Genomic DNA, 15,161 nt, shown 5'->3' on the forward strand with positions numbered 1-15,161 from the left:
TATAGAACTCATGATTGTCACATGGTTCTCCCTGCTGTATGTAGTTTATTTTATGCATGTATAGTAAAATAAAAGTATAGAAAAAAACAAAAACAAAACAACAAAAAAAGAATACACAGAATCAAATATCTCTGGGTATTGGCTTGTTAATAAAACTTTTTTTTTTAATTAAAAAGAAAGAAAGAAAGAAATGGTCACTGTAATAGTAATGTAAACTGCTGTCTACCTGGAAAATTTTTACACAGACTGTGGGAAAAACCTGTGGTTTTTCAGTCCTTATAAACATATGTAATATGAACACAGCCCTGAGGTGGACTACAAAGGATGGTATTGCTGCCTCAGACTTACACACAGCTTAAGTGTACTAAATAATTGACAGACTCGTCTGATATAAAACATCAAAAAGGTAACAGGCCAAGAACTAGAAACTTGCAGGGGACAACTTGCAGGGGCTGGTTCTCCCTTTCTAGTGTGTGGGTCCAGGGGACGGAACTCAGGGCTTCGTTTGGGCGTGGTGGTGAGTTCCTCTATCTACTGAGCCATCTTGCCAGCCCCAGGTAGTGGCTTTAAACCATCGTTTGTTTTTATAGTCTTGGGTTTGAGTCTCTCAGCTCTCTGTTCCCTATTACCTGAGGTACAGAACTTTACTTCTCTAGCCCCTTTCTGTTTTCCTACTACCTGATTTTGGTGGGCTGCACTCACAGTCAAATGAGATAAATACAAGATAAAGTCCTACAGAACTTGGAGTGCAGTTGCTCCTGACGCCCTGGGCTCTAGTGGGATGTGAAACTCTAAACCCCTAAGCAGCTGACACTTAGCTGAGGAGCAGACATAGCACATAAGATACAGGACATGGTGCTGAACTACATGATCAGGTAGGCACTGTCTGCCATGAAAACAGCAGGAAAGGTCACTATTAGGCTGCTTCCTGCCATTTGCAGGCCCCCATGGCTTCCTGCTCACCTCCGTTGCCCCACCCCCCATAAGCTCCCCAGGTAGGGCCCCTATAGCTCTTCCTAAACTGTATGTCAACCCCTTATCCTGCTCTCTTCTCAGGTAGCAGTAAGAGATCACAACTGACCTCTTACCTGGAAGTTCCAACATTGGAAGCCTGGCCGGCAACACAGAGGCCTAAGGTCACACCTGTCAACTGTGACAGGGAGATCTGCACCTGCCTCCTGCAGCAAGGCAGGTCCAGATATCCTACCAAGTACAAGCTTGAAAAGGCTGTACCAGAGCTGCTGTGCTATGTGGTCAGGGAGCAAGCAGAGAAAGAGAAGGAAAAAGAAAAGAGCCAGAAACTTTGAAAGGTGGTAACTCTTCTCCATATGAAATGCACAGATAATTTAATGCCATTTTTCTTGGCTTTCTTTCTCAGGGTAAGTCTGCAGAAAATCAAATTCCAAGGCCATCATCACAACCTAGGTTTATTACAACTGACCTGCAGGCAAAGGGTAGACTATTCCATAAACATGTGGACTCCATGGCTATGTCTTAAATAGAGGAAGGATTCAAACAAGAATACAGGATAAAATATTCCAAAGCTCCATAAGCAGTTATGTTACTGAGCTACATTTTTACAGACAAATAAGGCAATGTCCCTGCACATCAGCTTTTTGATACTTTTATATACTTTCATATGGTACAAGAGAAAAGTAACCAGAGCTCACAATGTACAGTTCTTACACTATTTTCACACTCTGTGAACAGTATACACCCTTTTGTTTTAGTAGATACATTGTAATAAATTCCTTGCCCTTAAGTTTATAATAATCTATGATTAATACACTAAAATTGCCTTTTCTTTTTAATGTGGTCGCCCACACAGCAGAAAGTGAGATAGCTCCTGGACAGTCAGAATTGCTTTGATCTCCATTTGCATAATGGCGGAGTGAGGCTATACTGAGCCAGACAGGAAGCTGACAGCAGAGAAACAAATTCCTCTTCGGTCCTGGGAGCAATGGAGGATGATGGCTTGGTGCAGCTTAAGGAAGACACACAGTAATGCCTCCTTGTGGAATACAGAGACTCTAAGGGTTAGTGGGCCAGGAGTAGAAAATGAGGAAATCAGGCAAGTGGACCACGAGATAAATCAATTTTCAGGTCTGCAGTGACTAGGGAAGCACCGTTCTCCTTTCATTGTTTGACAGTATTATGAGCGCTACGCTACTCTGAGAGGCACAGTAGTGCCCTCCAGGGTTAGTTCTGTAAGGGCATCACCTGCATGGCAGGCTGCTGCTACCTGTGCTGCTGACTGTGCAAAGCCTGACACTCGGTGCCTGGCTAATGCGTAAGTGAAGACGAGCAGCACTCGAGGTGAAGTGGCTTTTCATTTTGTCTTCGGGGGGAGGGGAGGCAGGGGTAGGTAAAATTCCACTTCCAAGGGAGACAGTAAACTGCTAGAGACCCCAGCAGGTGATGTGCCTATCTGAAAGGCTGCCAGTTCAGATCTTTCATTGTTAAAAATGCGCCTCTCCGACAGACAGCCTCTTTCTCACCTACGGCATCAACTGAGCCCGGTTGTCTCAGCTTTTCGAACATCAGAGCACAGGAGAGCTTCAGGGCTGCACATCATGGTACGTAGCATCCCTGATGCCAGGGTTCCCCATGTGAAAAACAAGGCAGAATACTGAATTGAGCAAAAGTCATGTGGTGACAACAAATTGTGGTGAAGGGAATGAATTAGAAACTGAAGACCTGGCCCACGATGGCAAGAAGCAAAGAATTGTGATTTGGTGTTTTGCTGCCTACAGGAAATCTTCGTCTAATCATCAAGGCACATTGCTACTAGCTACTTCTCCCTGTTAATGAGTTACGATGGCTCAAGTACCAGGCTTGGGGCCAAGGGGAAATCTATAGCTGCTACAAGCTTTCTGGAGAAGATAGCAGAATCAAAAACATCTGTAAACTTTGCCCTCAGTACTGTTTCCTTCGGTCAGTCCTGGTGGTTGGTGGCAGGTAGAGCATCAAGTTGGCAGCACCCTTCTATGACAAGTGGCAGGCTCCTGTATCTTCCCAATGAAGAGCAGGGCTGGAAAAGGACAAATAACACATTCTATCCCATCTCAGTGTTTTAATGTTCACCTTTCTGAAAGCAACATGGTTTTTGGTAAAGATAGATTCATTCTAATTTAACATGGTATTTTGAACAGGGAATTTGGCTGAGCACATCGATCCCCAAACATCGACTGTGACTGTAAAGCAACAGAATATCAGATCAGTACATCTATTGCACTTAGTGAAAAAAGGGAATCCCTCCGTTGTCTCCCAGCTCCAGAAGGCAATGTGTCTCACTGGCTGTGCAAGCTCTTCTCACTCCAGCCCAGGTCTCTATGTTCAGACATAGTACATCCATCACTGTGTCCTTCGAGGCTTTGGAAGTCTCACGAAACACCATTCCAGTAGCTGCGTCTCCGGGTTTTGAGTCTAGAAATGAATTTAAGGTGTGATCTAATCACAGTCAACGACTTGATCGTACTGACTTCCACACGTCATGAATATGTTCATCACAAAAGAGCAGGATGAGGTCTCTCTGACCAGCACAAACACTGTGGTCAGTCAGGCATTACAGGGATGCACATTCTAGGTGACAGAAGTATACAGACATGATGGAAACGAACACCAATCTTATTGCACATGGTGTCTGGGCGAGCAAAAAAAACACTGTGATACAGGATGAAAACTCTTTACGTCTTCTTCCTCTCAGCCCTTTTTTCTAGAGTCTGATGCAGCAGTGCTATCAGTCGACATACATAGGAGAGCTGGGAGTGGCCGGCATCTGATCCAGGATTTTACAGACGTAGCACGCGACCTCAACGGCGCGTTCTTCGTACATCAAGATAAAGGGATGTTTCTGCAAGAAAATCAAACATCTGTGTCAGAGGCCGAGCTCAGTCTTTCTCGATTTATAATACGGCACAGCACTACACGCCCCCACAACCACATACAGCTCAGTTTAGCACAGGCAAGGCCTTTATCACAAGCATCTTTAGTGGATGTGGACACCTAAGTGTGAGATACTGGGCTACCATGTGGAGGGCCCACCCTGGCAGTGAGGTCTCAGATCATACGTGTGTCCAGGGAGTATTTGCTGAGGAAGAAAGCACAGTGGCTTGTTCCTAGCGTGCAACTTACCACAGGAATCTCAGTCCAGCCTCTTAGGCCACCAGACAAAATCCCGAGCCTCCACTTCCCCTCTGGTAGCTCAGGAATCTTTCAAAGAGGTTTTCAGTTTCAAACCTGATTTTTTACTAAAAGAAAAAGACCAAGAGAGCCCTTCCCTGTGCTCTCTAGAGCCCATGGCCTGAGGCCTGCTTCACCGAGCCCTCTTTTTGCTCTCTAGCACTATAAATAATAATTTTTCCTACAATTTTTCTGGTTATATTACCTGGGCATCTTGGTAGTCACTACTGGGTTGACTAAGTTGATTAAGTTTTGCTTAATACCTTGGGGAGCCCTAAATGTGATGAGCAATCTAATTTTTTTCTTAAAACATCCCCACATCATTGGTCCACAAACAATACTTTCTTCTCTCCTCAGAAGAAAGCCACATAAAGGAGACTGCTTATGATGAGATGAGGGAGAACTTCTCAAAGGACTGTGGTTGGCAGATGGGTCAGTGTGCATTAGCAGAGGGAAGTAAGCACAGGGAGTAAGATCTCCACTACCTTTGTCTCATGGAGGAGTTACAGTTACATACACTTAGACTGTGCAATGGAATGCTTCAGAATTTTCTAACATGTTAAGACCAAATTCTTTCTAGGAGATATGAGCTAGAAAGTTAGAGGAAAAAAACCAAAACCAACCAATCAATCAACCAAACAAACAAACAAACCCCAGTGTAACCACCAGTTTTCTCTCTCTAAAGCTGGATGTTTGAGACACTCTGCTAGGCCAAGCCTCTCTATGGAGGTGCATACTGCTGAGAGAACTGGCTACGGGCTCCATACTCACCAGAAGCTCTTTATACTTTGGCCTTTTGGATTCGTCCTTTGTAAGGCTAAAATAACAGAAAAAGGAACGCTGTTAAGATGAAGTCACAATGACCCAATTATTTTCCTTTTTACAAATGAAAGGCAGGACTAGGTCAAGGTTGTCTTTAGCTATATAGAAAGTTCAAGGCTAGCCTGGGTTACATAAGGCTTTAAACAAAGCTCTTATGAGGACAGTACAGATATCCTTCAATTACAGACATAATAATTTACACAACTTTGATATACTAAAAAGCAAATATCATGGGATACTTATATTCACCAGTGCTACCTACTGCGGCCAGCGGGAGACAAGGAGAAGACGAAGCACAGTGCTAGGAGGTCCAGGGTCCAGACAACAAAGCTGGGAGACGGCTGAGTGGGTAAAGCACTGCCCTGTAAGCCTGCTGCCTTAAATTCAGACCCTAGGACCCAGGAAAGAGCTGGATGTGGTAGCTGACACACGTAACCCCTACACTCCCAAGAGATGGGAGACAGAGGCAGGAGAACCACCCGGAGTTTGTGTACCAGTAGGCCTGGCGTACACAGTCAGCGGCAGAAACAAGAGATCCTGTCTCACAAAACAAGGTAAAAGGTAAGAATGAAGTCCCAAAGGTTGTTCTCTGCCCTTCACATGTGTGCTGTGGCATCTGTGTGGCTGCACACAACACATAAAAATACACATTTTAAAAATATGAGTCTGTGATATACATTAGATTCTTTTAGGCAAGTCTTTCATTAAGCTGGAATACACAGACGGGCCAAGCTTATGGAGTTATACAATTGCATTTTATATGTGCAAATAAGCAAGCGAGAGACTGCTCTCAGTGAGAAGAGGGGCCAGACGACTGCCATCCACAAGCTTTCCAGCAAGTTGCTGAGGCAGCCAGTCCCTTTCTGAAAGATCACAACAGGCAGAATTTTGTCAGAGAAAATGAAATAGACTTGAAAACTCCAGTCAACAAATGTTTTCTCATTATTCAAAAAGAAGTCAATGTTAGGACCTGCAACAGAAGTCTTTTAAAACCCAGACAGAGTACAAAGAGACGGCACTCCTATAGGAAGAAAAGCATGCTCAAAAATAAAGTATCTTTAAATCATGCTGAATGAAATGAGCAACTATCAAAATTGCTTAAATGCTAACCCAAAACAGGCATTTTAAAATTTGGTTTTGTTTTGTTTGTTTGTTTTTCAAGACAAGGTTCCTCCATGTAGCCTTGGCTGTCCTGGACTTGCTTTATAGACCAGGCTGGCCTCGAACTCACAGAGATCCGCCTGCCTCTGCCTCCGAGTGCTGGGATTTCAGCCATGCACCATCGCATTCAGCTTTAAAAGGCTATTTAAAACAGAATCTATCAGTACCAGCAGTATCTACATGCACGTAATTCTTTGCCTATGTTCTGTACGTACATACGTATGCATGCTCATGTGTGTGGGTGCATGGGTACACACACGTGTGTGGAGGACAGAGGCTGGCACAATATTCCGTCCTCAATCATTCTGCTTCATTTACTAAGAAAATATCCTTCCCTGACTCCAGAGCTCACCGATTCAGTAGTCAGTCTGTCCTGACTCCATGTCACTGATTCAGTAGTCAGTCTGTCCTGTCTCCATGTCAGGGTACCGGCATTACAAGCAGGCCACTTGCCTACCTGGATCCCAACATGTTTTGGGGACTGGCTAGAGTTCCAGTCTTATCTATGCAGCAGGTGGTTGGTTTGCGGAGCCATCTCCCCAGCCCCACCACATTTATTCTTAGGTGTCGTGTATATGTAAAAACTGATAAAATAGACAACAATAACAGACATGGACTCCATGCCTTCTTTGAAATAGGATTACGGAGAGCCAATATATTCATTTAAGCCTATGAATTTAAGGTTTGGGCTTGATTTTACTACATATACCTATACCCCCACACCCAGCTCTGCTCTAGGTTTTTAAAGTTTGGTCTGAGTTACTGAGTATAAAAGCACCCAGGTGACCCAGTAACAGCATCATCATGATAGGATTACCAGCATAACCTAGACATTTAACCTGGTAACTTGTACCAGGGACTGGTGATCTGGAGCAGCTGTTTCTCCATCACCCACAGCTGTTTTCACCAATACCTGTAGTAGAACAAGAGGGTGATGCTTCTCCAGGCAGGCTGAAGTACCACATGGCAGTGACCCATAGTCCTAGCTAGGGGTAATATAACAAAGGGCCTCTTTCCCTATGTAAAGTGTGTATGTAACTGAGAATCAGTTGCCTGCCTGCTCCTTGCACTTGTGTTTGAACCTTGGTAAATACAGTACTTACCACAAGTTGACAAAGTTGATGAAACTGGGGGAGAATTCCCTTTCTTCGGAATTACTTAGCTGTGGAGGGTCTCCTTTCACCACTTGTGTAAGCTGATCAAATACACTATTCCACTTTGGATAAGGAAATCGGCCTGTGGCCAACTCATACTACAGAGAACAAAAAGGAAACAGAAAAAGATAGCAGGCATGATTTATTACTCCCTGCTGGAAGACTGATGTCAATCCAAACATCCAGCAGAATTCTTCTAAAGCCCTCCCTCAAACTCTGTCATGTCAGAGAGAAATCTGTAGATGACAGGGTTAAAGGGAGGACATAATGTGGAGAAGTGTGCCTTCACCACACTCGAGACCTTGACCCACAGGTGAAGCCAAACTCTGGATCTAGGGTCAACTACACCTCCAAAATGCAGGCCCAACCCCTTTGTATGGAAGGCTCTGGAAGGTTTAGTCCAGAACTTCCACAGAAAACGTTTTCACACTCTGTAGCCACCTGCAGGGAAGTTCTCAGTCAAAATAGTGGCCAAATCCCTTTATAAGGTAAAAAGAACATTTAATGAATGAAAACCTGGTCTGAGTTCAGAAGAAAGAATATGCAAAGCCTGTAATTACTTCAACTATGACCAGGCTTTATAATTACCAAAGAAACCAAGCCATGCTTACAGATCCAACAAAGGACCGTAACAGTATCATTAAAGCGCCCAGTACACATCTAAGCAGTGTCATGGCCCCAGTATACTGGCTAAAAGCCAATATGTCTAATACTGCCTCTGCTCTGTTCTGAAATTCAATGAAAACCTAAGAACTCGTACTTTTCCCAAGACATGAAACTTGTTTACCCCATGGTGTCAGGAGCCCACTGCGTGTGCTTGGACAGAACACTGACTGACGAGAATAAGGCTCCTAACTGATACAGGGAGAGGACGGGGACAGACCTTTGGCTGTAGTTTCTTTTCAGTAAAACTGAAAATGTTTTGAAACCTTACCCACTAGGAAAAATCTCACTAGGCTCACACTGGAGGACAAGTTGGAATAAGAAGGAAAATCTGTATTATACGGTAAAGGACTACTTAAAGATTATCCAGTGAAAGCACTGAAATACTTTGCTAAAGCAGCTTAAAGACTTGTATAAATAAATGTTTCTACATTAAAAACCTTCAAGGGTTTGGGTTGTGGCTTGGTGATAGAACTCTCACCTACTATGCCTAAGGCCTTGGTGCAATCACCACTCTTCCTCCCCTACAAAACAAAACAACTTTTAGTAAACAAAGTTTCTCTTTAGTAAGGAAATGCATGCTTGTTCTGGGTGTGTGTATACAGACACTCATTGGTTTGCTTGCATGTGTGTGTGTGTGTGTGTGTGTGTGTGTGTGTGTGTGTGTGTGTGTGTGTGTGCACATGCAGGTACATATGGACACATTTGTGTGTGTGGAGGCTACAGGACAACTTCTAATATTGTTCCTCAGGCATCACCCACTTGGTTCTTTTGAGACAGGCTCTCTCTATGACCAAGAATTCACCAAGGAGGCTACAGGCTGGCTAGCTAGCAAACTCTAAGGATGTACCAGTCTCTACCTTCCCAGGAGTAGCATTACAAATTCAGGTCATTAACCCTGGCTTTTTTGCTTTTTAAGCATAACAACAGGGAGGTAGTAGGCAGATATTTCTGTATGCTTTACATGCAAGCAATCACTTAAGTGGGATCAATCGATTTCCTGTATGTCTGTGACCTGGTTTTACAGTGAGAAAAAGAGAAGACAGCTGCAGACCTACAGAAGCAAACTGTTAGCCTCCCCATGAGAGAATCAACCCACCAGTCTGTCAACAATTCTCACCAAAATTAATTTGATTCTGATTATAGGAAGAAATGCCGCTTAAAAATGAGATTGGTAAGCTACAAAACGTTCATTGCTTTAAATATGAACTAAGGGATCTTGGCTCAAATTGAAAATGGGAGAAAAATGTAAGAAAAGGAGTTTTACACTGTTTATCTCATATAATCCATGTGACAGAAACTTCACAGATAGTGTAGAAGAAGTTACAAAAGCCATTCAAAATCAGAAACAGCAGTCTTAGCAAGGCCTGGAACAACAGTAAATAAGAAAGTACATGTTGAAGAAGAGAAAATGAGTATATAAATAAGTCTTGCTTAGACTGTGTCTCCTCAAAATTCTTATGTGGAAGGCAAGAGGCAGGGCCTGGGGAAGCTACCAGGTCATCAGAGTGCCTCACAAACAAGATTTGGGCACTCACGAGACAGACCTTAGACAGCCATGTCCCTCACCTGCCCTTTGCCACCTGAAAATAATAAAGATAACATCTCACTCTCTACAAATAAGTCAAACCCTTGAGCTTGGACGTTGTAGTCTCCAGGACCTCAAAAAATACCTTCCCTCTCTTACTAAGGTAACTTGGTATTTTCCTAAAGAACTCCAAAAGCACTCCAAACTAAGGCAGAAATATTTAAAATGAAACCAACCTTTAATATAGTCTCTAGGTAAGATGAGGAGTTTTTGTTTGCTTGTTACAAATCACAATGTTTCTCTCTCTCTTTTTTTTTTTCACCATTTTTTTAAACTGTTACATTACTACAACAATAGCAAGCCAACAGAAACATACCAATGTGATCCCCAAACTCCAGACATCAGAGCGGACATCATACCCTTGTCTTGATGCACTTGGATCTATTCTTTCAGGCTGGAATACAAATAGAAGTCAATGTCATTAGTTATGTGGATGGTAAAGCAGTAGGTGATGGAAGCAGTAGCTGGGGAGGAGTCAAAACCTGAGCATTGTCCTAGAAGAATCCATGCCCATGACCAGACTGGGAGACATCATGTATTAGAAACAACCAACAAAAACTCCACTGACATCAAAGCTGTCAGAAGGACTGTGCTGGTTAGTCTTATGTCAACTTGACGTGAGTCATCAGAGAGAAGAGAGCCTCAGTTGAGAAAATGCCTCCATAAAATCCATCTGTAAGGTAGTTTCTTTATGAGTGATTCACTGTGGATGGTGCTATCCCTGGGCTGCTGATCCTGAGTACTATAAATAGACTGAGCAAGCCAGGGGGAGAAGCCCATATGTAATATTCCTCCACAGCATCTGCATCAGCTCCTGCCTCCAGGTTCTGGTCCTGTTTGAGTTCCTGTCCTGACTTCATTATGAACAGCAATGTAGAAGCGAATAATTCTTTTCCTCCCCAACTTGCTTTTGGTCATGGTGTTTTATTACAGCAACAGCAACCCCAACTAACACAAGGACCACATTATAGACTTTCTGAATTTCTCCCCTAAATACCCAAGGCACTGGCAAAGCTAAAGCTGAGAATGGTCAGAGAGAGAAAAAGGGGAATATGGGTCCGGAACAAATAAGTACAAGGTCCTATTACAGCAAATGCTGGCAAACAAGGAGGAGCAGGAGGAAGACAACTTTCTGCTGTCTCAGCCTTTGCTCAGTGAGAAGACTGGTCACAGGAACCTGTCATCACTGGACTATCCGACCTTTAACTCTTCTCAGTATTCTCTGAACACCTCAATTACTTGCATTACCTTCAAAGATACATGTTTACGAACCATTCTAGGCGAACTACAGCCCAATAGTATAATATATCATCTTGTCTTAGGAACAGCAAAACAAGCAAACAATAATTACCATGAAGGGAACATTTTTACATGTTACATATTCTTGAAATTAGGCACAGAGGAACAGCAAGAGAATGCCAACGGCTCGGAGTTAACCATGGGGTTGTTCTTGCCGGCTGGCCAAAGCTGATGGTGACTGCTACTAAAAAGAACAACCCAAAAGTGTAATAGCCGTACTATAACGCTCATTTGGAGATGTATGCATTTTAATTTGAAAATAAGTACTGAACTGCACTAATATTCACTGAGAGCTATTTACATTTTCATTAAAATACAATATATTGCTGAAATTGATAAATACTACATAAAAGCACTGACTATTCAACCACAGGAGAAAATACTGTCCCACTATCACTAATCCTCACTAGTACCGACTTGGTGCTGAGGTAAGACCCGTGCCTTTTTATACAGAGAGGCAACAATGGTGAGCGCATTCTTAGATGAGGAGCTAAACTAGAAATCATGAGTATCTTCAAACTCTAATTTTGACTATTGCCATCCATTTTGAGAGAAAAAGACATACTGAGTGGCACATGGTTCAGAGGAGTCCTGCTCAGGGGGAGACCATCTCCTTAAAGTACACGATGGAAGAGAAGACACCTCACATCCACAGCCCAGCTGTATACACTAAGGAACTAGAGATCCAAACCTCAAACAAAACAGCAGCAGCGACAACCACAAAAGAAGAATCAGACCCAAAGAACAGAGCATCAGGAGGTACCAGAATAGAGGGATCAACAAAACCACAGCTCTTCTTCAGAGTACACACTGTCGGCCAGATCTAAGCAGATCAAGAGAATGAGAAAGCCTTGGAATTACTCCGTAAGAATGAAGGCTGGGAATTCCTATTTAACTGAAAGAAACAATCAAATGAAAACCTGTGCTATGGGGACGGGAGAGGTACCAAATGAGCCTTCCTCTGTAAGTGAGGAGCCTGACAGCTGGTGGCTTCTAAGGGAGACACGGGCAGGTCGTTTTGAAGGATGTGGCCTCTGACATGTCAACCAAACTCCAGTGGACGGATGTTTGCACATCTGGGAGTTTACGGTTAGCACAAATTGGATTTGGTGGGCCATTAGGAAAAACACATCTTAAGTTGGGAGGGGGTAGGGAAGCAGGTCCAGAAGAGCAAGGGAATATGACCTAAAGCACAATGAAGTCTAAAAGAAATAGTAAAAATAGATTTTAAAAGGAAAATGAAAATGTATCAAGACAATATCCAAATACTAATAACCTTAGAAATACAGGGTTTGGGTTTTGTTGTTGTTTGTTTGTTTGTTTGTTTGTTTATCATTAAAAACCTTCCCATAAGCTGGATGCTATGGCTCACATTTATAATTTCATACTGGGAAGGCTAAAGCAAGATGATTATCATAGGTTCAAGGCCAGCTTGGGTGGTATAGCAGGTACTAGGATAGCCTGGGCTACAGTGAAAGACTCTGTCTTAAAAGAAAAATGGAGAAACATCAACTAAAACCCTCCTTCCCCAAAACAAGCTCACATTAAGGTGGGTTCATTGAGCCTTTTCAAACCTGCAAGGAAGAAATACCAGCCATCTTATACACATTTTATTTCAAAAGACAAACAAAAAAAGGAGTATGGTTCTCAACTCATTCCAGGAGGCCACCAAAAGCTCTTAGGAAAACCTGACAGACAGACACAGGCAGTGCGAAACAATGTTCCCAACCACAAAGGCACAGAACTCAGTAACAACATGAGTAAATCCAACCCACAGAAGAGCTAGTACAGTAGAGCCAGTGGGCTCTGTCTCAGGAACACATGAGCCTTGTACATGTGACATGAATGAAACACATACTCCGATCAGGAAAATCTGTGTACATCAACAGCGTTTTAGCTTCTGACAAAATTCAAACCCCAGTAATAATGACAACAGCAACATCATCAAAGAAATTCCAGAGACAGTGTTTCCTTTCTAATTAAGCCACCCTGCTATTTCATCACTGGGTTCCAGCTAGTGCAACAGGCAAGGTTGGGGTGTTACATTTAAATTTCTACAACTCTCTACATAGAAAATCCCTATTAAAACTCAGTGAAGTTAAATTAGCAAGGTTACCAAGATATAATGCCACGTAAGCCAAACAGTGCTATTTTCATGTAGTAGTAGTAGTAGTAATAATAGTAATAATAATAATAATAATAATAATAATAATAATAATAATAATAATAATAACAACAACAACAACAACAACAACAATAACAATAACAACACAATAATGATGTGTTTTTAAAAACCAAACCCATTCCATTTTCAGTAACAGCATCCAAATCCATGAATTCATTTTGGTTTTTTATTTATGATTGTTTTTGAGACAGAGTCTCAATATACAGTTCTAGATCCAACTGACCTCTATAGTGGAAGTTTTGGTTTCTTTTATGAGTTTTTTTTTTTTTGGTAGCAAGTAAGGGATGTGGAAGTGTTTTTCTACGGCTAAAGACAGTCTCATGACCTCTGTTAGTGAGAAAACAGACCAGTGAGAGGGCACGTGTCTTTACGTGAGAGGGCATGTGATATTTTAAAAGAATATAAACAGAACCTCATTGACAGTGTGACAATGCTTTTGCACTGCTATGCCGTGCAGCAGTTTATATAGCTTTGCTGGTGCTCTCTTCACAGAGAGAAACGATTGAGAGAACTTCTTGTGGTACTCTGGCTGAGTCTGGATGACTTGGTGGCGTCTTGCTGTTACTGCTGGATTGTGCCACTGCTATTGATTCGGGAGCATTCACGCTATTGTTTGCTATTGGACTGGGGACAGCTGGTATCCTGACAACAGAGTGGAATTGGCCCAAGGAACTATGTCTAAAAAGGTCCACATCCCCTGTGCCTAACCTTCGTTCTCTCCTACCTCTGCTTGGTTGGAAGGGAGGTAGAAATATTTAAGAATCCTAAATAAAGACCTCAAATTCAGAGATCTGCCTGCCTCTGTCTCCTGAGTGCTGGGATTAAAGATGTGCACCACTACCAACCAACACCAGGAACTCTTTAGAAATCAATTTAAAATTACCTCCATCCTCAAAATAATGAACACTGATAAGAGAACAAAAGAGCTAAACAAACAGAAGTATGCCAGAGATTAAAAACTTCATTTCTTTCAGTGTCAACACAAAAATGGATAAGCAAATGGTTCAAGATTTATACACCCCAATCTTCTGAGCACAATAGCACCAATATATCTTCAAAGTACGCAGAGAAGGCAGGTGTTGGCTGATTAGGCAGGAACGGGGAAACACACGACAAAGACAAGGGATCTCTGCCAAGTAAGGAGTGTTGACTGACTGTGATGAGTAACTATTTGTTAACACTCCAAGTGTGCACATAGCACAAGGAGCTACCACTCAGGGTTAAAGGCTAAAATCACTCTGAACTCTTTTGTATTTGTCATGAATGAGCTAGAAGTTCTTGCATACCTGATTCCTGAAAATAAAGGAAAAAAATCTATTTCTTTTCATTGTCATACTAGTGCAATTGCTGGCAAGTTTACCTAGGACTCTCTAAGTGTACTTACCTGATCATTAGAGCCCAGGCACTGACATGACCTGAAAACCTTTAGGCTTCTGTTTTGTAGGATGCAAATGATCCCTACCCAACAACCCCAAAGTGTATGGTTTTACTGGCATAGATACAATTGGCAGTTTTATTTTATGGGTAGATACTTAACCTAGCTATCTCAGGGCAACCTTTCTTCTGTGACTATAAATGCTAATTTATTCAGATGTTCTCCAAACCAGTTTGCAACACCCTGGCAGTACAATTTTTCTCACTGAATTAAATACATTTTGACACATTTAGTCTTTATTTGTATGTGCAATATTTTTTAAAGATTTATTTAATTATTTGTATGTATGTGTATGAATGTATTTGCACATGTGTGTTCAAGTGCCTACGATGCCCCTTAGCTGGGGTTAGAGGTATATGTAAGCTGCCCAACATGGGTGCTAGGAACTGAATTTCAGTCCTCTAGAAGAACAGCAAGTGATCCTAAGTCCAATCCCTGGAGCTCACATGATGAGAGAAGCAACTGCCCTAAGCTGTCCTCAAACCATCACATGGAGAGTACAGCATACACACACACACACATACACACACACACACACACACACACACACACACACACACACACACACACACACACACACACACACACACACACACACACACACACACACACACACACACACACACACACACACACACACACACACACACACACACACCATACACACACACA

At 42.4% G+C, this 15,161-nt stretch overlaps 1 protein-coding gene across 4 annotated transcripts in view; it reads right to left on the bottom strand.

Annotated features, from left to right (window-relative positions):
* Positions 1-2,670: 2,670 nt before the first annotated feature.
* Map2k4 (mitogen-activated protein kinase kinase 4) overlaps positions 2,671-15,161 on the bottom strand; it is a 93,857-nt gene continuing 81,366 nt past the window's right edge. For all 4 annotated transcript variants that reach the window (XM_051168192.1, XM_051168191.1, XM_051168190.1 and 1 more), the window contains 4 exons: positions 9,887-9,964; positions 7,269-7,417; positions 4,954-4,999; positions 2,671-3,853 (listed from right to left, as the gene is read on the bottom strand). In XM_051168192.1, the coding sequence (XP_051024149.1) occupies positions 3,740-3,853; positions 4,954-4,999; positions 7,269-7,417; positions 9,887-9,964 (387 nt within the window). In that variant the 3' untranslated portion in view covers positions 2,671-3,739. The remainder of the gene's footprint in view (positions 3,854-4,953; positions 5,000-7,268; positions 7,418-9,886; positions 9,965-15,161) is intronic.

Source organism: Acomys russatus, chromosome 25 (assembly GCF_903995435.1).
Source record: "Acomys russatus chromosome 25, mAcoRus1.1, whole genome shotgun sequence".
Taxonomy (NCBI): domain Eukaryota; kingdom Metazoa; phylum Chordata; class Mammalia; order Rodentia; family Muridae; genus Acomys; species Acomys russatus.